Source organism: Choloepus didactylus, chromosome 18 (assembly GCF_015220235.1).
Source record: "Choloepus didactylus isolate mChoDid1 chromosome 18, mChoDid1.pri, whole genome shotgun sequence".
In the NCBI taxonomy this organism is placed as follows: Eukaryota; Metazoa; Chordata; class Mammalia; order Pilosa; family Megalonychidae; genus Choloepus; species Choloepus didactylus.
The window spans coordinates 20,496,474-20,522,232 of NC_051324.1; the positions used below are offsets into that span (position 1 = coordinate 20,496,474).

The 25,759-nt window shown below is 37.7% G+C and overlaps 1 protein-coding gene across 1 annotated transcript in view; it reads left to right on the top strand.

Moving 5' to 3' along the window:
- METTL16 (methyltransferase like 16) overlaps positions 1-25,759 on the top strand; it is a 124,880-nt gene that overhangs the window by 24,814 nt on the left and 74,307 nt on the right. Inside the window, exons 3-6 of the mRNA XM_037808969.1 lie at positions 6,132-6,331; positions 18,044-18,184; positions 19,159-19,274; positions 24,370-24,512. Of these exons, the coding sequence (XP_037664897.1) occupies positions 6,132-6,331; positions 18,044-18,184; positions 19,159-19,274; positions 24,370-24,512 (600 nt within the window). The remainder of the gene's footprint in view (positions 1-6,131; positions 6,332-18,043; positions 18,185-19,158; positions 19,275-24,369; positions 24,513-25,759) is intronic.

A 25,759-nucleotide genomic window follows, 5' to 3' on the forward strand; every position in this document is an offset into this window, starting at 1 on the left:
GATAGCTATTCCTTGTAAATATTTGAATTTGCAACCCCTGATTGTCACAGTTTCTTTGAAATGCTAGTGCAAAATAATATTCAGAAATTCTAAGACAATATTTATTATAATATGTACTGCTCTTAGGAATACTGTTCATTAGGTTTATTTTTGATAAAGTACCTAGGCTATTAAGTTTGATACAAGAATTCTGCTATTTTACATTTGAGATTTTAAGGCTTTGGACATAGACATCGTATTGGGATAGTTTCCTTTTGTGTGTTTAGCAATGAAGTTTTTTTAATAGATTGGGCTGTCACTGTAGAGGAAAAGAAAAGAATTTATTCGAATACCTCAGTGTTGTAATCAGATGTTAACTTCTTTCTGTGTATAAAAATTGTCTCTCTTTGCTTTGTCATTGAAGAAAATGATTGTGGCTCATCTTTTTCACATACTTGATGGATTTTACAGGAGTAAAATACAGTATTCTTATTAGAATGGAAACTGAAGTTTTTATAATTTTCATTCCTTTTTATTGCTACTTCATTTATCTTATTGAACCTGAGTTTGTCCTGCTTTTAACTGAGGAGGAAATACTAAGGTGGTGTGATTTTACTGTTTTTTTTTAATGTGAAAATTTGTTGAGGCAGTTGCTATTGATTAAGTGAAACACAGATGTGTTCATGCTTGTTTGCCCACAGAGTAACTGTTTTATCAGCCCCCACAAATGAAAGAAGTAATATATATCTAGATCTGATATATAGGAATAGACTTATAATCTTTTTAAATAGGCTTATTATATTTAATGAGACTTTTTATGCTAGCATATATTTGCACAATCAACTTCCCCTTCTACTGTGCTGTAGGAACTGTTCTTTAAAAGCTCACCAATTCCCTCCTAACTATAAAGTCAATGACTTCTAAAAGTCATCCTCCTTGACCTCCAGTGGTTTGAATTTTTGTCTCTTCTTCAGCAGTTGCTTTCTCTTTCTACCCCACCTCCTTTTTTTCTTGAGTAGGTTACCTAATTCTTTTTTGGGGAAAAACAATAAAACAACTTTTACATTTAATTCCACTGTATTCTTTTTCTAATACATTAATTTCTGCTTTGGTCTTTAATAATTTGTTCCTTCTGCTATCCTCAGGTTTATTTTGTTTTTTTCATTCTTCTTTTGAGTCAGATTCTTTGTTTCCATTTTTTCTTGTTTACTAAGGTAAGTATTTAAGATTTTTAATGTTCCTTGATGGAACTTTAGTTCTATCCAAGATGATTCTGAATTTCCAAGTTGTGTCTCGGAGCATCTGTTTTCTAGATTGGATAATACTATGAAGTTTTACCACATTTGTGATCAGAGAATTTTTCATACCTTTTCTACTTACTGAGATTTTCTGTATGGGCAAATGGTTGATTTTTTACAAGTTCACGGGAACTGAAAAGATGTATTCTCTGTTTTCAGGATTTAGAGTTTTGATATGTCTTATTAGATCAGACTTATTAATTATGCTATTTAGTTCTTCCATATCCTTTCTTATTTTTATTTGGTTTATGTCTTGTCTTGAGAGGCTACATTAAGGTCTCTTACTACTAATATATTTACATCTGTTTTTCCTTACATTTCCTTTAGTTCTTATTTTATGAATTCTAATGCTCTTTTAGGGGAAGTGTAATATATATTTATGATTATTAAATCTTTGTGGTTTCCACCCTTTATAGAGGGCATTTTTTGTTTCATTTGCTTTTGTCCATAATTTAAGGTTGTCTATTATAAGATCGTGACCTCCTGCTTTCCTTTTATTTGCGATTGTCTGGTATGTTTTTGCTTAAGCTTTCACTTTGAACCTTTTAGTTACTTTATTTTAGGCATGGTTTTTGTCTACAGTATAGTTCATTGCAGTAAGTTGGTTTTGGCTTTGCGATCTGATTGAAAGTCTTTCTTACTGTTTACATTTATTTGTATGTTTCACATTTGTTTTGTGTGTGTGTGTTTTTTTTTTTTTACCTTATATAGTGTAAAATCTGGGTTTGATTCTTTTCCCCCATTCTTATTTGAGTTCCTTTTGATAAATTTAAGGTTGTGTTATGTTTTTAGATCTTCTGTTGGTTATTTTTATAAATGTATCTAAGTCTTTAAAGAGTACCAACTGATTACAACTACAGCAATAAAATTATTATACTTCCACTTCCTTTCACTTTCCCTTCCTTTACTACCTGATTTTGATTGCGTTATTTTCTTCATTCTTCTTGTGTTTATATTCCTAAATGTATACTTATCAGCTTTTTTTAATTTTTTTTTCTTTTTTTAAATAGTTTTATTGAGATATATTCACATACCCTACAATCATCCAGTGTACAATCAACTACTCTCAGTACCATCATACAGTTATGCAGTCATCACCAGAATCCAGTTTTTCAAGATTCATTTTATTGAGATATATTCACATGCCATGCAGTCATACAAAACAACGTGTACATTCAGTTGTTTACAGTACCATTATATAGTTGTGCATTCATCACCAAAATTAATTTTTGACATTTTCATTAGCACACAAAATAATAAGAATACAAATTAAAGTGACAAAGAACAATTAAAGTAAAAAAGAACACTAGGTGCCTTTGTTTTGTTTTGTTTTGTTTTGTTTCTTTCCTCCTTCCCCCATTTTTATACACATCCATCAATAAACTAGACAAAGGGGTGTGTGGTCCTTATGCCTTTCCCAATCACATTGTCACCCCCCATAAGCTACATTTTTGTACTGTTGTCTTCAGGATTTATGGGTTCTGGGTTGTAGTTTGATAGTTTCAGGTATTTACTGCTAGCTATTCCAATTCATTAGAACCTGAAAAGGGTTGTCTATATTGTGCATAAGAGTGCCCACCAGAGTGACCTTTCGGTTCCTTTTGGAATCTCTCTGCCACTGAAGCTTATTTCATTTCCTTTCACATCCCCCTTTTGGTCAAGAAGTTGTTTTCCATCCCACGATGCCGGGTCTAGCTTCCTCCCCAGGAGTCATATTCCACATTGCCAGGGAGATTCACTACCCTGGGTGTCAGATCCCACGTAGAGGGGAGAGCAGTAATTTCACCTGCCAAGCTGGCTTAGCTAGAGAGAGAGGGCCACATCTGAGCAACAAACAAAGAGGCATTCAGGAGGAGGCTCTTAGGCACAATTATAGGGAGGCCTAGTCTCTCCTTTGCAGCAACAGTCTTCCCAAAGGCAAGTCCTGTGGTAGTAGAGGGCTCAGCCCATCAAACCACCAGTCCCCTATGTCTGTGAGCACATCAGCAACCGTTGCGGTGGGGCAGGCCAATACCCCTGCATTCTCCACCAGCTCCTCAAGGGGGCTCTGCGTATATTTCATTGCTTTTTTTATTTATTTTTTATTTTATTTTTATTTTTTATTTTTTTTGAGATTGTTCAGATACCATACAATTATCCAAAGATCCAAAGTGTACAATCACTTGCCCCTGGGTACCCTCATACAGCTGTGCATCCATCACACTTAATTTTTGTTCAATTTTTAGAAACTTTTCATTACTCCAGACAAGAAATAAAGTGAAAGATGAAAAAAGAAAAAAAGAAAAGGAAACTCTAATCCTCCCCTATCCCTAACCAACCCCCCTCAATTGTTGACTCGTAGTATTGATATAGTAGATTTGTTACTGTTTATGAAAAAATGTTGAAATATTACTAACTGTAGTATATAGTTTGTAATAGGTATATATTTCTTCCCTATATGCCCCTCTATTATTAACTTCTAATTGTATTGTCATACATTTGTTCTGGTTCATGGAAGTGATTTCTAGTATTTGTACAGTTGATCATGGACCTTGCCCACCATAGGATTCAGTTTTCTACATTTCCATCTTTTGACCTCCAACTTTCCTTCTGGTGACATATATGACTCTGAGCTTCCCCTTTCCACCTTATTCACACACCATTCGGCGCTGTTAGTTGTTCTCACATCTTGCTACCAACACCCCTGTTCGTTTCTAAACATTTAAGTTCATCCTAATTGAACATTCTGCTCATACTAAGCAACCACTCCCCATTCTTAAGCCTCGTCCTATATCTTGGTACCTTATATTTCATGTCTATGAGTTTACATATTGTAATTAGTTCCTATCAGTGAGACCCTGCAATAATTGTCCTAACGTGTCTGGCTTATTTCACTCAGTATATTGCCCTTGAGGTTTTGTCATCAACCCATTTTTTTTAATATGGTTTTGTTCACTCACCATACATTCCATCCCAAGTAAATAATTGATGGTTTTCTGCATGGTCATACATTTATGTGTTCACCACCTTCACCACTATCTATATAAGAGCATCTACATTTCTTCTCCAAGGCAGGAGGGAGAGTCAAAGAAGGTAGAGAGGCAAAAGAAAGAGGAAAAAAAAATGACAGCTAGGAAGCAGCAAAAGGAAAAATAACCTTAAATCAAAGTAGAATAAAGAATCAGACAATACCACCAATCTTTTTTTTAAAAATCAACTATTTAAAAAAAAATTAAAAAAAACAATTAAAAAAATTTCAAACAAACCATAACAAGGGAGTAATAAAAAAACAACTAACCTGAGATAACTACTTCCAACATGTACTCTACCCCAAGAAAATAACCGAATATAGCAACATTTCTGTCAGCTTTAATTGAAATCTTTTGACCACATGTACAATGCACTTCTCCCTTTCCTGTTTCTCCTCCTGAATATTAATTTATGTGTACATATAATGGCTTGTAAACACATTCTGTTAGCCAAGAAATTGTGTTAGCCACAATTTATAGGTGTTTTAGGTTTAGCTGTTTGTCAAAAAAGCTCTTTCTGCCTTTACTTTGTTCATAGTCCATCCCCTATACTGGCTTTCTGCTCTCCCTTCTCCTACTTGCCCCATTTGTAATAAGGTCTAAGATTTTCAGCATAGCAGCTTTTTAACATCAAAATAGTTACATTGGCACGAGTTTTTTATTAAGAAGTCAAACATAAATTTAACCTAGACCAGCAATTCCTCTCCTAGATATCTACCTGAGAGAGATGAAAACATGTCTCCACAAAAAAACTTGTACATGAATATTCTAGTTGCATTAGTCATAGTAACCAAAAAGTAGAAACAATCCAAAATCTCCATCAACTGGTGAATGGATAAACAAAATATGGTATAGCCATACAATGGAATACTTTTCAGCAATAAAAAGGAACTAGTGACACATACTACAACATGGATGAACATTACAAACATTGACCTAAGTGAAAGAATCCAGGCACAGAAGACCATATATTGTATGATTCCATTTATATGAATTGTCCAGAAAAGGCAAATAAATCTATAGAGACAGAAAGTAGGTTAGTGGTTGCCTAGGGCTGAGGGTGGAAATAAGGAATGACTTGCAAATAGGGATGAGATTTCTTTTTGGAGTGGTGGAAATGTTTTAAAATGGGATTGTAATGGTGGATGGACAGCTTTCTGAATACATTAAATGCCATTGAATTGTACATTTACAGGTGAATTTTATAGTAGGTAAATTAAGCCTACTATAGCTGTTAACAGTAGGTACATTTTAATTGTGATATCTGTGATATTCGTTAGATTTACATGTTTTATGCTGTTTTTATTATTAAACCCTTTAATACTGCTTTATTTCTACTTTTATGTATGGTTTTCAAAGAACTCTAATGTCAAATAATATTAACGATAATAGAAAAAATAGCCAGCATTTACAAAACAGTTACTATGTACCAGGCATTACGCTAAGTACTTCTCACAATTATCTCACAGCAGCATGATGATACAGGTACTGTTATCTCCGTTTTACAGATGAAATGGGCTCAGAAAGGTTAACTTGTCCAAGGTCATAAAGCAGTAAGCAGTAAGGAAGCAAGCAGGGAGGAATTAGAACATTGGCACTGTTAACCTCTATGCTCCATGTATGGAAGTTTAATGTTTTTGGTAAAAAATTATACTGCCTTTTATATATTGTGATGGTGCTAAATACCCATGTGTGTACACCACTGTCTGAATGTTCTAAGTAGCTATTTATTTGTGATATTGCTAGAAAATTCAAGTGGCTGTTTGCTATCACCTGACTGCCGTAGAGCTAATACAACATAATTAATCTTACTAATCAGTTTTACTTCTTTTTCTCCACCCCCTAGTCTTAATTTTAAAGACCCTGAGGCAGTCAGAGCACTGACTTGTACTCTTCTAAGGGAAGATTTTGGACTTTCTATTGATATCCCGTTGGAGAGGCTAATTCCCACAGTTCCCTTGAGACTCAACTATATTCATTGGGTAGAAGATCTGATTGGTCATCAGGACTCTCACAAAAGTACTCTCCGAAGAGGAATTGACATAGGTATATGGTTTTAAATTTTTTCTTGGCTAAACATAAGTTTTATAAACTTTGCAACATCAAAGTCTTTGTAAACTTCTCTACAGGGTATTTGTTTTGAAAGAAACTGGCTATAGATATTACTATTCTTATTTGCTGTACTTAGGCTTTACTTCACTGATTTCTCTTGAGAAGGGATTGTGAGTTCCAAACAAGGAGCAGGGGGCGGAAAGAGGTGTGAAATGAAAAGGAGACTGCTGTTTTCTTTGATTTTCTATTACCATATTGATGTCTGTGCTTATTGGACGTTATTTTCACTCTGAATTATTTGATGATAATACAGTAGTCTCCATATTGTGATTTTGTGGTGATGGCCATTTAATATAAGATCATGTGGCCCTGAATACTTTAAGGAATCTCTTGGTGATTATTAGTAGAGGGAATTTTTAACCAAAATTAAAAGGAGGAAAAAGTCATTGAGTTAAAGTAAGATGTTCTCTTAATTGTAAAATTTTGTGATGAGGAATGCTGTCCACTTTTATTCATTTGGGAGAGTAAATGGAGGAGATACAGAAGGTAATGGAGCTAGGGTATGTTTTGTAGTTATAAATGTGTTGTAGTTTATCATAGCCAGTGTTTTTCATTTAATTTTTTTTTTTTAATCCTTTGGCTTTTGCAAGTTCTTTATAGGAAAGATTGAATTATAAAGGTCTGTGACTATTTCTAAATATAACTAATAGCTAGTAGTAAATGTTTAACTTTTATAGTTGCATGCATTTTCAGTGAAGATTTTTAGTCATCACCTTTTGTAACCTTTTCAGCAGCATTTATGGATCATTCCTTTTTCCTTCTTGCACTCTCCTCCATTGGCTTCTGTGACACCAGGCTCCTCTAGTTTTTCTTTCGTTTCTCGTCACTTCTCCTTTTCAGGCTTGCCTTCCTGTATCTGACAATTAGATGTTGAGAATCCTTCTTTAAAGCTCAGACTTGAGTCCTTTTCTCATTCAGTACCCTAGTTGTAGGCAATTTCATTTACATCTCTGACTTTATTTTCCACCTCTGTGCAAATAAAACACTACTTTTTATATTCCTCTATATAGTAAGGAATTTGGCCTCCGTAAAGAGGTCTGGCCTTTGTTTCTGCTCCTAGGGCTGCTAAATCTTTGGAATCTCCCATGATCTGAGTGTCTTTTTTTTTTATGGTGCCCCCCATCTGGTAGTTTATTGTAATGAGGTGATTCAGCCTTGGACCAGCTGCACCCATAGTCTTAGGATGGTCCAGAAGGATCAGCCAGCCATGTGATTAGGGAATTGGAGCTATGAGCCATATCATATCAGTCTGACACCTGAGGAGGGGAAGGGGCTGGAGGTTGAGTTCAACCACATAGTCATTGATTCCATCAATCGTGCCTACATAATGAAACCCCAATAAAAATTCTGGACACTGAAACTCAAGTGATTTTCCCTGATTGCTAATATACATTGATGTGCTAGAAGGGTGATACATCCTGATTCCATGGGGAGAGGACATGGGAGCTATGCATTTGTGGACCCCCCCCCCGACCCTGCCTATGTGTCTCTTATTTCTATCCTTTTCACTATAATAACACTGTAACTGTAAGTAGAGTGCTCTCTTGAGTTCTTTGTCATGCTAGCAAATTATTGAACCTGAGGAGGTAGTGGGAATCCCCAATTTGTAACCATTTGGTTAGAAGTGGGGTGTTCTGGGAACCCCAAACTTGTAGTTGATGTTGGAAATGAGAACAGTCCTGTTAAGGGTTGTGCTCTTAACCTGGGATTGTGCTCTTAACCTGTAGACTGTAACCCAGCTTTGGGTAGAGCCAGAATTGCGTTTTGTAATTGGTGTTGGAAATTACTGTACCTCTGTATTAGTTATGGTTCTCTAGGGAAACAGAATCAACAAGATATATAAATATAAGATTTTATAAAAGCGTCTCACACAACTGTGGGTATGCACGAGTCCAAATTCTGTAGGGCAGGCAGCAGGCTGGCAACTCCAGTGAAGGCATTCAATGAACTCCTCAGGCAGCGAACTGGCAACTCCAATGAAAGTATTCAGGAAATGCTTCTCTGGCTAGCTGAAGAAGAAGTGAAGGTCCTTTACCTGTCTCACTTAAAAGTCTTCAACTGATTAGATTAAATCCAGATGATTGAATTCTGTCACTGAAAGACAGGCCCTTTGTTGATGTAATCAGTCAGAGCTGCAGCCAATTGACTGATGATTTAATAAACCAACCTTCTGGTTTATTAACCAGCCACACTTGTTCTTGCAGTAATAGTTAGGCCAGTGCTTGCTTGACCTGGGCACCATCACCTGGCCAAGTTCACATATGAACCTAACCATCACAGTCCACCCCTTGTCAACTTGGCAGTTATACACATCGCCTTAAACCATACTTTAACTCTAAGTGCATAACAATAACAGACATATTTTTCACCTAATGATACTCTGCTGTCCTGCATACAACTGGAAATGCACTAAATTTCTCCAGAATAGGGTGCAAGTCCTTGGGTGATATTAACTCTTAAAATTGATTTCCTTTAACTTAAATACTGCAAAATGAACAATACAGCTTATGTCATATAAGGGCATAAGATAGAGAAGAAAACAAAGATATTTGCTTTATAGGCAAATACATACTCATAACAAAACAAGGAGGAAATATTCTTGCCATCATAGTCCTCGTTTCTGTAACTGGTCATGTGGTTGTAGTTCATATATGTATGTATTTTTACACATAGGTATTTCAGTATATAGCTTTAGCAGTATATATCTTTAATATAACCACAGTAGCATTATGACATCCAACAAAATTAACAGTAGTACTTTAAAGCCATCTGATAGATGGTCTCTGGTATTTAATTTCCCCAACTGACTAAAAAATGTCTTTTTACAGTTTGTTCAAAATCAAGCTCCAAACAGGTCTACGGATCTCATTTGGTTAATATATCCCTTAATAATCTTTTGAACTGTAAAAGTTTCCACTTCCATTTATTCTCCCTTTACATTTTTTAAAATTCAATTCCGCTGAGATATATTCACATACCATGCAGCCACACAAAGTGTACATTCAACTATGCACGGCACCACCACGCAGCTGCATGCCCATCACCAAAATCAATCCCTGGACACCTTCACCACCACACACACAAAAATAACAAGAATAAAAATTAAAGTGAAAAAGAGCAACGAAAGCAAAAAAGAACATTGGGTGTCCATTTTTTTTTTTTGCCCCTATTCCTCCACTCATCCATCTACACACCAGACAAAGGGGAGCGCAGTCCACATGGCTCTCCCAATCACACCGCCACCCCCCACAAGCCACACTTTTACACAATTGTCTTCAAGATTCAAGAGCTCTGGGCTTCCACTGACAGACGGTTCCTGGCATTTGTAAGTTCATATTTATCACTACTTTCTTCCACTACCCATTCCATGTTCCCTTTACCCTCAGCAAGCACTTCAGCTGGCCGTGGTTCTTTGTCTGGTGGAGTAACCCAAACCTTCATTCCTGAAGTTTCTTGGCAGTTGATAGTCCTGCCTGGATTGGGTTGTTGCAGTTTTCCATTGGCTTTAATCATAGGACATGGTAGTACTAAGAGATGCCCTAGGGCATCTCCTGTGTTCCAGGAAAACTCATCTTTACCTCCATTGTGTAGTTGCAGTGCTCTTTTCTCTTGATAGTCAGGATCAATCATCCCAGCCAGTACAGAAATCCCAAAATGGCCATGTGGCAGTGTTAACTTCCAGTTCAGTGGAATTATTGTTATGTTTCCTGGTGGGAGCACTCCTTTTGAAACTAAGACTTGTAGACCAGCAGAGGTTAAGCTTGCGGGGAGAGGAAGCAAAATGTTCCTAGTGGATCACTAGGAGTGATAGTGAGTGGTGCCACTCCTGTTTCCACCCATTGATTCCTGGACCCATGAATCTTAACTATGGGAGAAACAGCACCATAGAGTTGACACTGATTCAGAGCACACACAGCCTCCTGGAGAACACTGTCCCAGCCCTGCAAGGTATTGCCACCTAGTTGACACTGTAATTGAGTCTTCAACAGGCCATTCCACTGTTCTGTCAACCCAGCTGCCTCTGGATGGTGGGGAACATGGTAAGACCAGAGAATTCCATGAGCATGTGCCCATTCCCTCACTTCATTTGCTGTGAAGTGGGTTCCTTGGTCAGAAGCAATGCTGTGTGGAATACCATGACGGTGGATAAAGCATTCCATAAGTCCATGGATGATAGTTTTGGCAGAACCATTGCATGCAGGGAAGGCAAACCCATATCTGGAGTATGAGTCTGTTCCAGTGAACAAATTGCTGCCCCTTCCGTGATGGAAGTGGTCCAGTGTAATCAACCTGCCACCAGATAGCAGGCTGATCACCTTGGGGAATGATGCCATATCGGGGACTGAGTGTGGGTCTCTGCTGCTGGCAGATTGGGCACTCACAAGTGACTGTGGCCAGGTCTTGACCTTGGTCAGTGGAAGTCCATGTTGCTGAGCCCATGCATAACCTCCATCCGTACCACCATGTCCACTTTGTTCATGAGCCCACTGGGCAGTGACAGGAGTGGCTGGGGAAAGAGGCTGATTGGTATCCACCAAATAGGTCATCTTATCCACTTGATTATTAAAATTTTCTTATGCTGAAGTCACCTCTGATGAGCATTCACATGGGACACAAATATCTTCATGGTTTTTGCCCACTCAGAAAGGTCTATCCACATACCTCTTCCCCAGACTTCTTTGTCACCAATCTTCCAATCATATTCCTTCCAAGTCCCTGACCATCCAGCCAAACCATTAGCAAAAGCTCATGAATCAGTATACAGACACACCTCTGGCCAGTTCTCCTTCCAAGCAAAATGAACAACCAGGTGCACTGCTCAAAGTTCCAACCACTGGGAGGATTTCCCCTCACCACTGTCCTTCAGGGACATCCCAGAAAGGGGCTGCAGTGTTGCACTTGTCCACTTTCGGGTGGTGCCTGCATATCGTGCAGAACCATCTATAAACAAGGCCCGTGTTTTCTCTTCTTCAGTCAACTGATTATAAGGAACTCCCCTGAGGTCATAGCTGTGGGCTGGGAAAGAGAAGGTGATGTGAGAGGAGTGGGGCCATGAGCATTTGGGCTACTTCCTCATGTAATTTACTTGTGCCTTCAGGACCCACTCGAGCTCTGTCTCATATATACCATTTCCATTTTATGATAGAGTGCTGCTGTGCATGCCCAGCTTTATGGCTTATCGGGTCCGATAGCACCCAGCTCATGATAAGTAACTCAGGTCTCATGGTAACTTGGTGGCCCATGGTTAAGCATTCTGTCTCTACTAAGGCCCAATAGCAGGCCAAAAGCTGTTTCTCAAATGGAGTGTAGTTATTTGGAGTAAAGCTTTACTCCAAAATGCTAAGGGCCTGTATTGTGATTCTCCTACAGGAGCCTGCCAAAGGCTCCAAACAGCATCTCTGTTTGCCACTGACACTTCCAGCAGCATTGGATCAGGTGGATCATATGGTCCAAGTGGCAGAGCAACTTGCACGGCAGCCTGGACCTGTTACAGAGCCTTATTTTGTTCAGGTCCCCACTCAAAACTAGAAACTTTTCTGGTCACTCAGTAAATGAGCCACAGTAGCACACCCAAATGAAGAATATATTGTCTCCAAAATCCAAAGAGGTCAACTAAGTGTTGTGCCTCTCTTTTGGTCGTAGGAGGGGCCAGATGCAACAGCTTATCCTTCACCTTAAGAGGGATATCTTGACATGCCCTACACCATTGGACACCTAGAAATTTTACTGAGGTGGAAGGACCCTGTATTTTTATTGGATTTATCTCCCCCATCTTCTGACACACAAATACCTTACCAACAAATCTAGAGTAGTTGGTACTTCTTGCTCATAGGTCCAAACAACATGATATCACCAATATAATGGACTAGTGTGATGTCTTGTGGGAGGGAGAAATGATCAAGATTCCTGCGGAAAATATTATGACATAGGGCTGGAGAGTTGATATACCCCTGTCGTAGCACAGTGAATGTATACTGCTGGCCTTGCCAGCTGAATGCAAACTGTTTCTGGTGGTTCTTACTAACAGCTATAGAGAAAAAAGCATTTGCCAGCTCAGTAGCTGAATACCAGGTACCAGAGGATGTGTTGATTTGCTCAAGCAGTGATACCACATCTGCAACAGCAGCTGCAATTGGATTCACCACCTGGTTAAGCTTACAATAATCCACTGTCATCCTTCAAGACCCACCTGTTTTCTGCACTGGCCAAATAGGAGAGTTGAATGGGGATGTGGTGGGAATCACCACCCTGCGTCCTTCAAGTCCTTAAGAGTGGCATTAATCTCTGCAATCCCTCCAGGAATCTGGTATTGCTCCTGGTTTACTATTTTGCTAGGCAGGGACAATTCCAGCAGCTTCCACTTGGCCTTTCCCACCATAATAGCCCTCATACCATAAGTCAGGGAACCAGTGTGAGGATTCTGCCAGTTGCTGAGTATGTCTATTCCAATTATGCATTCCAGAACTGGGGAAATAACCACAGAATGGGTCTGGGACCCACTGGACTTGCTGTGAGACGGAACTGAGCTAAAACTCCATTGATCACCTGACGTCCAGAAGCCCTAACTCTGACTGGTGGAACAGAGTGATGTGTTGGGTCTCCTGAAATTAATGTCACTTCTGAACCAGTGTCTAATAATCCCCCAAATATCTGATCATTTCCTTTTCCCCAATGCACAGTTACCCTTGTAAAAGGCTGTAGGTCCCTCTGGGGAAGGCTGGGAGGAAGAGTAACAGTATAAATTTTTGGCAGTGTAACAGGGTCGTTCCCCAAGGGTACCCAGCCTTCCCCTCATTCAAGGGGCTCTGGAACTATAAACTATCTCCAGTCTAGGAATTGACTAAGGGGCCGTGACTCTGTTTTTGTAGTTCAAGGTAGACTTTTGTTCACTTGACCTAGAATTCTGCTTATACAGCTCAAACAAGAATTTCATAGACTGCCCATTTATTTTACTGCTAGGTACTCCATGATCTACTAGACAAAGCCATAAGTCTCTGCAAGTCAGATTATTTTGACTGCTGCTTTGAGCCTGTTTTCCATTATGGTAGCCACGCCCACCATGTCTTTGATGATTAACTGCTGCCCTGTGGCTTCTGCCAACTCAGGATCTGATTATCCTCATTGTGTTTAAGGATTCCAGCTCAGTGACAGCAGTTCCCACAGTAGTATCTTACCTACAGAGAAGGGCAACTACAGAGCTCTTCAAGGATTTTGGAGCTAGTCTCACAAATTCATTCCTCACAGTCCTGGTAAAAGGTATGTCCTCTGGACATTGCAGGGGTGTGTGAGCAGGTCTTCCATGATAAATCCACTCTAACATTCCAATCTCTCTAAGCCTTTGACTCCCCTCCTCTACCTTATACCAGGGCAGTTCTGGCATTTTGATCTCAGGTAATGTCGGCCACCTTTTGATCCATGTTTCAGCCAACCACCCAAACAAACTAAGGCCCTTTCTAACCCCTTGAGCTACAACATGGAATGCAAAATCTCTACTTAGTGGGCCCATATCAGTAAATTCAGCCTGATCCAACTTTATATTCCTTCCACCATTACACCACATCCTAAATATCCATTCCCACACATATTCTCCTGATTTCTGTCTGTATAAATTGGAAAACTTATACATTTCTTTTGGAGTATAGCATACTTCCTCAATGGTCACACTGTACCTCACCCTTCAGGTCCTGTTAGGACTTTAGTCTAGTTTTCAGTCTTGAAGCAAAGACTGGTGGTAGGGGTGGGTCATGAAAGGAATTAGAAGTATCCCTCAAGCCATTTACCTCAGGACATTCTGTTTCGTGAAACACGATTAATCTCTCCAGACAGGGGAATGAGGGCTACTTCCTCAGGGTAGGTGATTACAGGTTTAGCAAGCACTGAAGGGTGATCTTTTTAGGTGGAGGTTGGATGGCAGGCTCCTCAGGGCAGACTGGAGGTTGGGAAGCTGTTTCCTCAAAGCAGGCTGGAGGTAGGAGGGCTGTTTCCTCAGGACAGACCACTACAGGCATATCTAACAAAGACTCAGCAGAATCCAGAGTTCCAGTGTCCTCACTGCTATTATTATCAATCCATATGTCCCCATCCCAAGTTTCAGCATCCCATTCTTTTCCAATCAATGCCTTTACTTTAACAGCAGACACCCTACGAGTTTGAGATTTCAGTTTACATTGTAAATCTACTTGCACAATGAGACTCTGGGTCTGGTTTTCAGAAATCTCAAGTCTGTGGCCACAGAAAATAAGATTTTCTTTCAGGGCACACATGGAGACCTTTACATCTGTCATACGGCACTTCAGTTTCAAATTTGAAGCCTTTAGCTCATCCCTTTCTCTTACACCTTTATCCAGCGTTTTTAAAAGCAACTAGCCAATGTCATTATACCTCTTAACTCTGCAAGACTCTGTTAAGGTGTCAAGAACACTGTCACCCAGAGCCTTGCTTCATACAAGAGTATGATTAGAAGAATCAAACGGTGATATTTTGCATATCTCCATTGCCAACTCACGCCATGGACTGTCAGTGCCATCTTGATTATTGGAAATGGAGTCATTAATGCCTTTGAATCTAATCAGAGTAGAAAAGCAATTGTAAAAGCCCATTTTAAGATTCTGTTTCTCGAGAACCACTTCCAGTACCGAGTTGTATTAGTTAGGGTTCTCTAGGGAAACAGCATCAACAAGAGATATCTATAAATATAAGATTTTATAAAAGTGTCTCATGCAACTGTGGATATGTACGAATCCAAATTCTGTGGGGCAGGCAGCAAGCTGGCAACTATAGTGAAGGTGTTTGATGAACTCCTCAGACGGCGAACTGGCAACTCCGATGAAAGTGTTTGATGAACTCCTCAGGAAACGCTTCGCTGGCTAGCCGAAGAAGACGTAAAAGTTCAGTATCTGCCTCCCTTAAAAGTCTTCAACTTGGATTAAATCCAGCTGATTGAATTCTCTCATTGTTGAAGACAGGTCCTTTGTTGATGTAATCAGTCACAGCTGCAGCCAATTGACTGATGGTTTAACAAACCAGCCTTCTGGTTTATTAACCAGCCACAAATGTCCTTGCAGTTACGGTTAAGCCGGTTCTTGCTTGACCAGACACCTGGGTACCATCACCTGGCCAAGTTCACACATGAACCTAACCATCACAACCTCCAACTCAGATTACGTTTCTTGAGATCTAGCCCCGTATATCTGAGAAACTTGAATATCTCAAAAATATCTCAGACTCACCATATCTAAGGCCATACTGATACTTTTTCTTCCTAATTCTGGTCCTTTTCTTTTGCTCTTTAGTTCATTGAAACCTACCACAGTCCACTATGGTATGCAAGCCAGAAGCGTCCTTGACATTTACTTATGCCCTATTCTCATTGTCTTGTCTATCACTATTTCCTGTTTATTTTCTCTCTTAAATCACCTACTTCTCTCCATTCCACTGTTGCCATCCCAGTCCAAGTCACCATTGTCTCTCACGTGGACCCCTGAGGGCTTTGTATGTTATTTACTCTGCCTTGAACTTCCCCACCTTAATGTCCTTCATTCTCATTTACTTTTTGGTTGTCAATTCCAGCCTTATTTTCTCAGGAAAGCCTTCTCTTAAGCTAAGTTCTTTTCTCAGGAAAGCCTTCTCATAAGCTAAGTTCTTTGGTTATGTTTTCAGAAAATCATGTTTCTTCCTTCATGTCATTTATTTCAGTTTTTAATTGCACACTCATTTGTTTGAATATTTGATTAATGTCTCTTTGCCACTAGATTGCACTAGACGGCTTTTTTTTTTTTCTTTTTAAGTGTAATATCCCAAGGCCCAACAAAATTTCTGTTACATAGTTAGCATCCAAAATAAATAATTTGTTGAATGTTGATGCATAAGTACATCATTCTTTCAGCATTTAAATTTCTGAGGACTCCATATGTGTTAAGCACTACATAAAAAATAATGGGCCTTAACAAAGCCTCTGTGCTTTTATGTTCATGGCAGAAGATTGGCTGATGGGTTGTAGAAAGTTTGAAAAGATCGAGAGCTTGTTTGGTATTTAATTGATGTTAATTTTGCCCAATAGCCTCCAAAATAACACTTGGGGATATAGGAGGTTAATGATTATAACATTTCATGAGGGGCATTCCTTGCTAGAATCACATCCATTCTAATTAGGGTTTTCTATAAATTCTTTCCCTAGACTCTATCATTTTGCTCTAATTCTATGATGATACACTTTCCTTTTTTACTTATGGTTATAAAAAGAGATTATTACCTATTTTAAAATGTCATTCAGCTTTCTGAGGGGATTAGGACGTTAGAATACAAGTCTTGTTTGGTCTTTGGAATTGAGTGGCTTGATTTATTTATTTACTATGTATTTACTTAGTCTTTTATCCACATTAATTCTGGAGGGCACTTTTTTTTCTTTTAAATGAAATTGAAGAATAAAGAGAGAGCCAGTTGTATGAGATCTAGAACCAGGACTCTGCTCTGGATATTTTTCCTGCAGAACTGAAAGTACTACTTAAATGTTCCTGTTTGGCTTACCAGAATAGCTAGTGGCTAAATAATTTTGGCCTCTGGGATGAGTTTGAGTGTCCTTTACCACCTCTCTCTCCATCACTTCACAAGTCCCCAAGGAAGTGTTTGCCCAGTAGCATGAGGGGCAGGATACTCATGGACAGTCATGGTAGGAAATGAAGCAATCACTGTGACTGTTTAAGAGCTTAAATGATCTGGTTATCAGTTGTGTCTTTCAATACCCTGTTCAAAATACTTAATGAAGAAGCAATAAGATGAGCCTTGGTTTCCTCTGAGTTAGGAGTATCTCCATCCTCTGCCTCTTTCTGTCAAATCCCTGGGAAGGCTAGACTGGAACCAAGATGTGGTCCAGGAGAAATCAGGCCTGGAATAGCTGACGGAGCCTGATTACTGTAGGCCATGGGAGAAACACTGGCTTTCCTTCTCTTGAATCTACTCTTTAGGACCTCATTGGCCATGATTAATCATTGGTCATAAAAGCAATTTTCGTGGTTAGTAATTAGTCCATTCCTTGAGTAGGAGTTCTACATAAAAGTTTAGGACCAAACCCTAGTTGTTAAAGTGATTTTTGTCTGGGTAGTTTGTCTCTGAATGTCTCGCTTGAAGCTATGGTGGAGCCAAGCAATTGGACCAATGATTCCACTGTTTTGGCTTCCAGGCAAAGATCTTTCCATCTTTCTTTATCTGAGAAATGAGTTCTCTCTTTAGGGTTTTTTTTTTTTTAATCTGGTTTCCTTCAGGTGACAACTTACAGAAATTTGGGGAACTGGGCAGGTTAATATTATACAAATTTTATACCCTATGTATTTTTCTGAAGTAAATTAAATTCAGTTTTGACCTTTTCAGTTAATTAGTCATATAGTCCTTAACTATCAATTATATGCCCTTCATTTTACATATGGCATACAAGAGAGGAGGAAAGCAAGGTTGGTATCTTCTAGAAAGTTTAAGTGTAATTGTGAGGTGTTAGAACTAACTTATATAAAATGACTAGAGAACCCTGTAGCCACAATGTATATGTAATCAGGTGATTTACATTAGTGTATGAAAATGATATTTTCCCTTTTTTATTCCCACCTCTCCCTCTGGTGGTTGGAATGGGTTTTCATTTTTCATTTTTTCTAGGTACTGGGGCATCCTGCATCTATCCTTTACTTGGAGCAACCTTAAATGGCTGGTATTTCCTTGCGACAGAAGTGGATGATATGTGCTTCAACTATGCAAAGAAAAATGTGGAACAGAATAACTTATCTGATCTCATAAAAGGTTAGTTCTACAGAATGAATATCCTTTTTAAACTTTATTAACCCATCTTTCTAATTTAACACATCTCATTATTAATTATTGTTTGCTTTAATGCACAAACTTTGGTAATATTTTTAAACCTGGTATGCTGCAGTTGGGTTGGCTGTTTTAATAGCAGAATTAACCCAGAAAGAAATATAGTAAATATATAAAGTAACCTAGGCATCAAAATTTAAAAGGAAGAAAACTCTATTGATTACACTGTGCTGTCTTTTTTTATCTCAGTAGATGGAACTATGCTAGAAATACTCAAATACCCTTAGTGATGGTTGCTTTGTTTTTGTGCCTTTTATATATATATAAAAGGGTATTATTTTTCTCTTCTCTTGTGAAAGGGACATCATGTCTCTTTAAGAAAGAAATAAGTCTTTTCTTTAGTGTTGTTAAACATATAATTGTAAGGGAGACACCGGTATCGTTAATACATTTGTTTTAGTTATCTGTTCCTGTGTAATAAAATTACTGCAAAACTTAGCAGTTTTAAGCAACAGACGTTTATTAGCTCATTGTTTCTGAGGGGCAGGAATTTGGGCATGGCTTAACCAGGTGGTTCAGGTTCAGTCTTGCTTGAGGTTGCAGCCATCTGAAGGTTTGCCTGGATATAGAGGTGTGTTTACAGATGGCTCACACACATGGTAGTGTTGGCAGGAGGCTCAGTTCATTGACATCTGGAGTTCTCCATGGGCAGCTAAGCATCCCCACATATCAGCCAACTTCTGGTACAACTAAGTCATTTCAGAGATAGAGAAAGGAGGAAGTGCAATGCTTTTGTTACTTAGCCTCAGAAGTGAGTCACTAAGTCCAGCCTCCCCTCAAGGCAAGGTATCTTAATCTTTACCTCTTGAAGGGAAGAGTGTCAAAGAATTTGTGGACATACATAAAAACTACCACAGCATTAATAGTTAATTAGTTGTTCCTTTTTTTTTTCCTATTAGTGGTAAAAGTACCACAGAAGACACTCCTGATGGATGCTCTTAAAGAGGAATCTGAGATAATCTATGACTTTTGCATGTGCAATCCTCCTTTTTTTGCCAATCAGTTGGAAGCCAAGGTAAAATATCTTCTGCTTTACAGTAATTGAATGTTTACCTAAATTTGCCTTGTTTGCAGAGATAAGAACAAAAAGCAGCTTTTACTTTGGAAATTGTATCAGTTAAGATGCTTTTGGTTCTGAGTACCTGAAAACAGTTTAGATTGACTTAAGTCTGAGTTTGTTGACTTACATATTTGAGTATGGACTTCAGGAATGATTTGATCCAGAAGTTCACAGTATTATCAAGACTGAGACTCTATTTTTCTAGGTTTCTTTTGGCTCTGACCTGATCCGTGGATTGTTTGTGTTCTCAGACAGATTTACTTGTGATAAAGTAATATCTAAGGGGAAGGAGCTCTTTTCTTCTCCAAATCATTCAACATTAGGTTTTCTTCTCATTGGACCATCTTAAATCTGGACCATCTTAGGTTACAGTCCACTCCTGGACTGGACTTAATGGCTTAGGGAGGAAGTACTGTTTCTACTGCTGCCTATCACTTGATAGTATACAAATGTCCAATTTGGTCTTTTCAACTTAAAATCAAAAAACATATTTGCCCGTGAATATAAAAAGATACACATTGGATAAAAAAGAACTCACCTAACAAGAAAATACCCAGTGCTGTAAAATACCATTAGTTTAACCTAATTTTTCCTTTGCCTAGTAAACCCTCTATTAACAGAGAATGAATAATATTAATCAGATAGACATGAGGGAGGTGTATGCTTAAAACTTTTGAGAGAAAGTTTTTAGAATCACTCAGATACCCTGTAAAAGTTAACACACCTCATAACAAAATAATTTCTAGGTGGATTAAATTGGGATTAAATAAATTTCTAGTTGGACTGAAATTTATTACCAATACCAGCTTTCCAGATTAGAACATAAAAGTGAAGCGGGATTTAAGAAATCTAAATTCTTGCCTTCATTGCAGATAGATAAATTTCAAGAACTAAAATTGCCTCATCCTGGAGTAGAGTTTCTTTAGAATGTTGAGGTATGACATAGAGACATAAAAGCACACGTTAAAAATGAAGACTGAATTTTCCAAAGTGAACACTAATATGGAACCAGAATCTAGACAAAAAAAAAAAAAAAAGAAAATCTAATATTACTAGCACTTCAGAGCAAAATAATTTTTTAGAATAGATTTATTGAGATATAATTCACATACAATTCACTTATTTAAAATGTACAGTTCAGTGGTTTTTAGTATATTCAGAGTTGTGCAACCATCACCACAGTTTTAGGACATTTTCATTATCCCGACAGGAAACCCTGCACCCATTAGCAGTCATTCCCTATTTCCACCCAAACTCTTTCAGCCCAGGCGAGCACCAGTCTACTTTCTGTCTCTATGGATTTGCCTGTTCTGGTCATTTCATACAAAGGGAATCATACAATTTGTCGTCCTTTGTAACTGGCTTATTTCAGTTAGCTGAATGTTTTCAAGGTTCATCCATGTTGTAGTATGTATGAGTACTTCATTTCTTTTTATTGCTGAAATAGTCCATTGAATGATAATCCATTATATAATAATCCCCATTATTCATGGATTCACTATTTACAAATTCACCTACTCTCTAAAATTTATTTGTAGCTCCTAAATCAGTACTCAACGGTGCTTTTGTGGTCATGTGCGGACTTGTACAGAGTAGTGAAAAACGGGTCGCCCAGTGTCCAAATTCCTAGGTGAGGTTAAAGATGATGCTCTGCCTTCTTGTTTTGGCTCTCATATTGTGAACAAGTGTCCTTATCACAGTATATTTAGAGCCACATTTTTTGCATTTTCATGGGTTTTTGTTGGTGATTTTGTTCTTTAAAATGGCTCCCAAGCAGAGTGAAATGCTACCTAGTGGTCTGAAGTACAAGAAGGCTATGATGCCTTCCTGAGAAAATATGTGTTTTAGATAAGCTTTGTTCAGGCATGAGTTACAGTGCTGTTGGTCATGAATTCAGTGTTAATGAGTCACTAATACATATTAAACAAAGTGTCTTTAAACAGAATCAAACCTAAAACAAGGTTATGTATTGATCACTTGATGAAAATATTGTGTGACCAGAGGTTCACAGGTGTCAACTCTACTATGTTTTAATTATCCATTCATCAGTTGATATAAATTTGGATTATTTCCACTTTCTGCCTGTTCATGAATAGTATACTTTCATGTACAGGTTTTTGTGTGGACATATTTTTTCATTTGTCTTGGGTATATAACCAAGTGGAGTTTTTGGGTCATATGGTAACTCTGTATTTAACCTTTTGAGGAATTGCCAGACTGTTTTCCAAAGTGGCTGAACCATTTTACATTTCCACCAACATTGTATGAGGATTCCAATTTCTTCACATCTTTGTCAACACTTGTTATTTCCTGATGTTTTAATAATAGTCATTCTAGTGAATGTGAAGTGGTATCTCAATGTGCTTTTTTATAAAAATTTAATTTTATTGAGATTGTTCGCATACCATACAATTATCCAAAGATCCAAAGTGCCCATTGTCAGTTGCCCAGAGTATCATCATACAGCTGTGCATCCATCACCACAATTAATATTTTTTTTCCAATTTTTTAGAACATTTTCATTACTCCAGAAAAGAAGTAAAGACAAAAAAAGGAAACTCAAATCCTCCTATACCCCTAACCACCCACCCTCCATTACTGACTTATGGTATTGGTATAAGTACATTTGTTACTGTTGATGGAAGAATGTTAAAACACTACTAACTGTAGTACATAGTTTGCATTAGGTACACTTTTTCCCTATATGTCCCCCCCTATTATTAACTTCTAGTTATAGTGTCATATATTTGTTCTAGTTCATGGAAGAGATTTCTAATATTTGTACAGTTAATCATGGACATTGCATACCACAAGATTCACTGTTTTATACAATTCCATCTTTTAACCTCCAACTTTCCTTCTGGTGACATACGTGACTCTGAGCTTCCCCTTTCCACCACATTCACACACCATTCAGCACTGTTAGTTATTCTCACAGTAATGTGTTACTGTCACCTCTGTCCACTTCCAAACACTTAAGTTAAACCTAGTTGAACATTCTCCTCATAATAAGCAACCGCTCCCCATTCTTTAGCCTCGTTGTATGTACTGGTAACTTATATTTCATGTCTATGAGTTTACATATTATAATTAATTCATATCAGTAAGGCCCTACAATATTTGTCCTTATGTGTCTGACTTATTTCACTCAATATAGTGCCCTCAAGGTTTCTTCATCCACTCGTTTTTGGTTTTTTTTTTAAAGGCGGTTTTGTTCACAGACCATACATTCTGTCCTAAGTAAACAATAGATGGTTCCCTGTATAGTCTCATATTTATGTAATCACCACCGTCACCACTGTCTATGTAAGGACATCTCCATTTCTTCCACAAAGAAGGTAGAGAGGCAAAAGAAAAAGAAAGAGAAAAGAAAAAAAGAAAAACAAACATGACAGCTAGGAAGCAACAAAAGGAAAGATAGCATTAAATAAAAAGTCAGACAACATCACCAATGCCAAGAGTCCCATACCTCTCCCTTATGTCCCCCTCTTATATGCATTTAGCTTTGGTATATTGCCTTTGTTACATTAAAGGAAGCATAATACAATGTTTCTGTTAACTATAGTCCCTAGTTTGCATTGATTGTATGTTTTCCCCAATAACACCCATTTTTAACACCTTGCAAGGTTGACAATCATTTGTTCTCCCTCATGTAAAGACATATTTGTGCATTTTATCACAATTGTTGAGCACTCTAGGTTTCACTGAGTTCTACAGTGCCAGTCTTTATCTTTCCTCTGTCCTTCTGGTGTCCCACATGCTCCTAACCTTCCTCTTTCAACCATACTCAGTTGACTATCTTTGTTCAGTGTACTTCCATTGCTGTGCTACCATCACCCAAAATAGTGTTCCAAACCCCTCACTCCTGTCTTTTCCTATCTGTCTGTAGTGCTCCCTTTAGTATTTCCTGTAGCGCAGGTATCTTATTCATAAACTGTCTCATTGTCTGTTTGTCAGAATATTTTAAACTCTCCCTCATATTTGAAGGACAGTTTTATCGGATATAGGATTCTTGGTTGGCGGTTTTTCTCTTTCAGTATCTTCAGTATATCACATAACTTCCTTCTTGCCTCCATGGTTTCTGCTGAGAAATCCACACATAGTCTTATCAAGATTCCTTTGTAAGTGATGGATCGCTTTTCTCTTGCTGCTTTCAGGATTCTCAATGTGGTTTTGATTTGCATTTCCCTAATGACTAATGATGATGAGCATCTTTTTATATGTTTGTTGGCCATTCATATATCTTCATTGGAGAAATGTTGGTGCAAATCCTTTGCCCATTTTTAAATTGGGTTGTTTTTCTTTTTGTGTTGAGTTGTAGAAATTCATTATATATTCTAAATACAAATCCCTTACTAGATATATATGATATGCAAAATTTAATTCTGTTGTTGTCTTTTTATTTCCTTGATGTTGTTCTTTGAAGCAAAAATGTATTTTTAATTTTGATGAAGTCCAGGTTATCTACTCTTTCGTTTGTTTATTGTGCTTTTGGCTTTGTATCTATGAAACTGTTTCCTAATCCAAGGCCACAAGGGTTTCATCCTAGGTTTCTTCTAAGAGTTTTGTAGTTTTAACTCTTAAATCTAGGTTTTTTGATCCATTTTGAGATAGATTTTATATATAATGTGAGGTGGGGTGGATTAAATATTTAAATGTTAAAAGTGAAACTATAAAAGTGTTAAAGGAAGACAGGAAAACACAAGTAAGTATTTGCATAATATTTGAGTGGAGGATTTTCTATGTATGATACCAAAAACAGAAAACCTAAAAAAATAAAATAATTAAAAGACTGGACTACATAAAAAGGTGAAAATTCTGTATATTTAATCAGAAAGATAGAAGAGACTATGAGAAGGAATATTTGCATGAATGCAGTGTTTAAAATAGAATATTGCGTGGCTATATGATTTTTAAATCCTAAACCTAACAATATTTGCAAAGTAAAATTACATGTAAGCATTATTACTTAGAGCTAGATTACATTCAAAGACTTTTGTTCTTATGGAGTAAGAATTTTTCACCAGGGTTTTTGTTGTTGTTGGTTTAGGGAGTAAACTCTCGAAATCCTCGAAGACCTCCACCTAGTTCTGTAAACACAGGAGGTATCACAGAGATCATGGCAGAAGGAGGTGAATTAGAGTTTGTCAAAAGAATCATCCATGACAGTTTACAACTTAAAAAAAGATTAAGGTAAGCTAATAACTTGTTTGTTACAGCATGGGAATATTGCCCCTTTTTTTCTTTCCCTATGCAATTCCAAAAGAAACCAAGTCACACAAAGGAAAGGTAATCACAGTGATCTGAAGAATAAACAGATAATGATGGAAAAGGTAGCAGATTCTACAGTCTGCAACGACTATGTTTCTAAGGCCGATCTCATGCCTTTAATTTATTTGCGTTTCCTCGAATCATTTATACTACATGGGTACAAAGGAAAATACCATATGATTGTATTGCTCCCATTAGTATGGTATTGTGATGGAATAAAACTGATTCAAATATGGCTTTTGATTAGAAAACAGATGGGTTCAGATCTGTCCCGTGAACCAGAATAAATTTGTTGCCTAGTCCTTGAAGCAAATTATGTTTTTGGAATCAATCTCCCAAACAATGACAGATGTGAGGACATTGAGCTATAATGAAGGGAAACTGAGATCTCTAACCAGTTCAAGAAGAGGCTGTTCCTTTTTAATAGCTAATTATTTTGGACAACATACCTGTCATTAAGTAGCATAAGGTGCTCAAGAAGAGCTATGTGTCTCGCCTGACTTCTCACCCTGCCATGTGTGGTAGAAATGATGGATAATGTAGTTCAAAACTAAAGGGACTTTCAACCCTAGTATTTAGCTTTGGGATACAGGGTAGATTTTTTTCTTTTTCTTTTTTTCCTTTTGGATTTACAGATGCTTAAACTGCTTGTTTTAGTAAAAGGACAATTCTAAAATCAACTGGACATCCTCATTTATTATATGTGAGTTCATTTAAGAAGTGTGGACAGCAACTTGATTATTGTATTCTCATTCTCAGAAGAATTATACATCATTGAAACCAAAGGTCAATACATTCTTACTTTAAGTTGGTTTTTTCAAAGGCATATTAGGATAGTTGAAGAAGAAAGAGAATTAAGTTACACTAAGCACTGAAAAGAGTCTGAGTGAGTAAACTTAAAGAAGGTACCGGAACACTGAAACTCATGTAAAGAGGTAACTAGGGCCATGAACATTTCAGTATGTCAGCTTTTGAGGGGACTGGAATCAACAGGAGAATGGGAACTGTCTTTTTGTAGGGGACACTTCAAGGCTACTGTACTCTGGAGTTTGGGGATGCTTTTTAACAGACAATATAATGAATTCCTATTATTTCAGAAGTCCTGTTTGAACTGCAGAAAATTCATTTTAAAGGAATAGAAATTGGTTTAGTATGTTTCAAGACTGCCT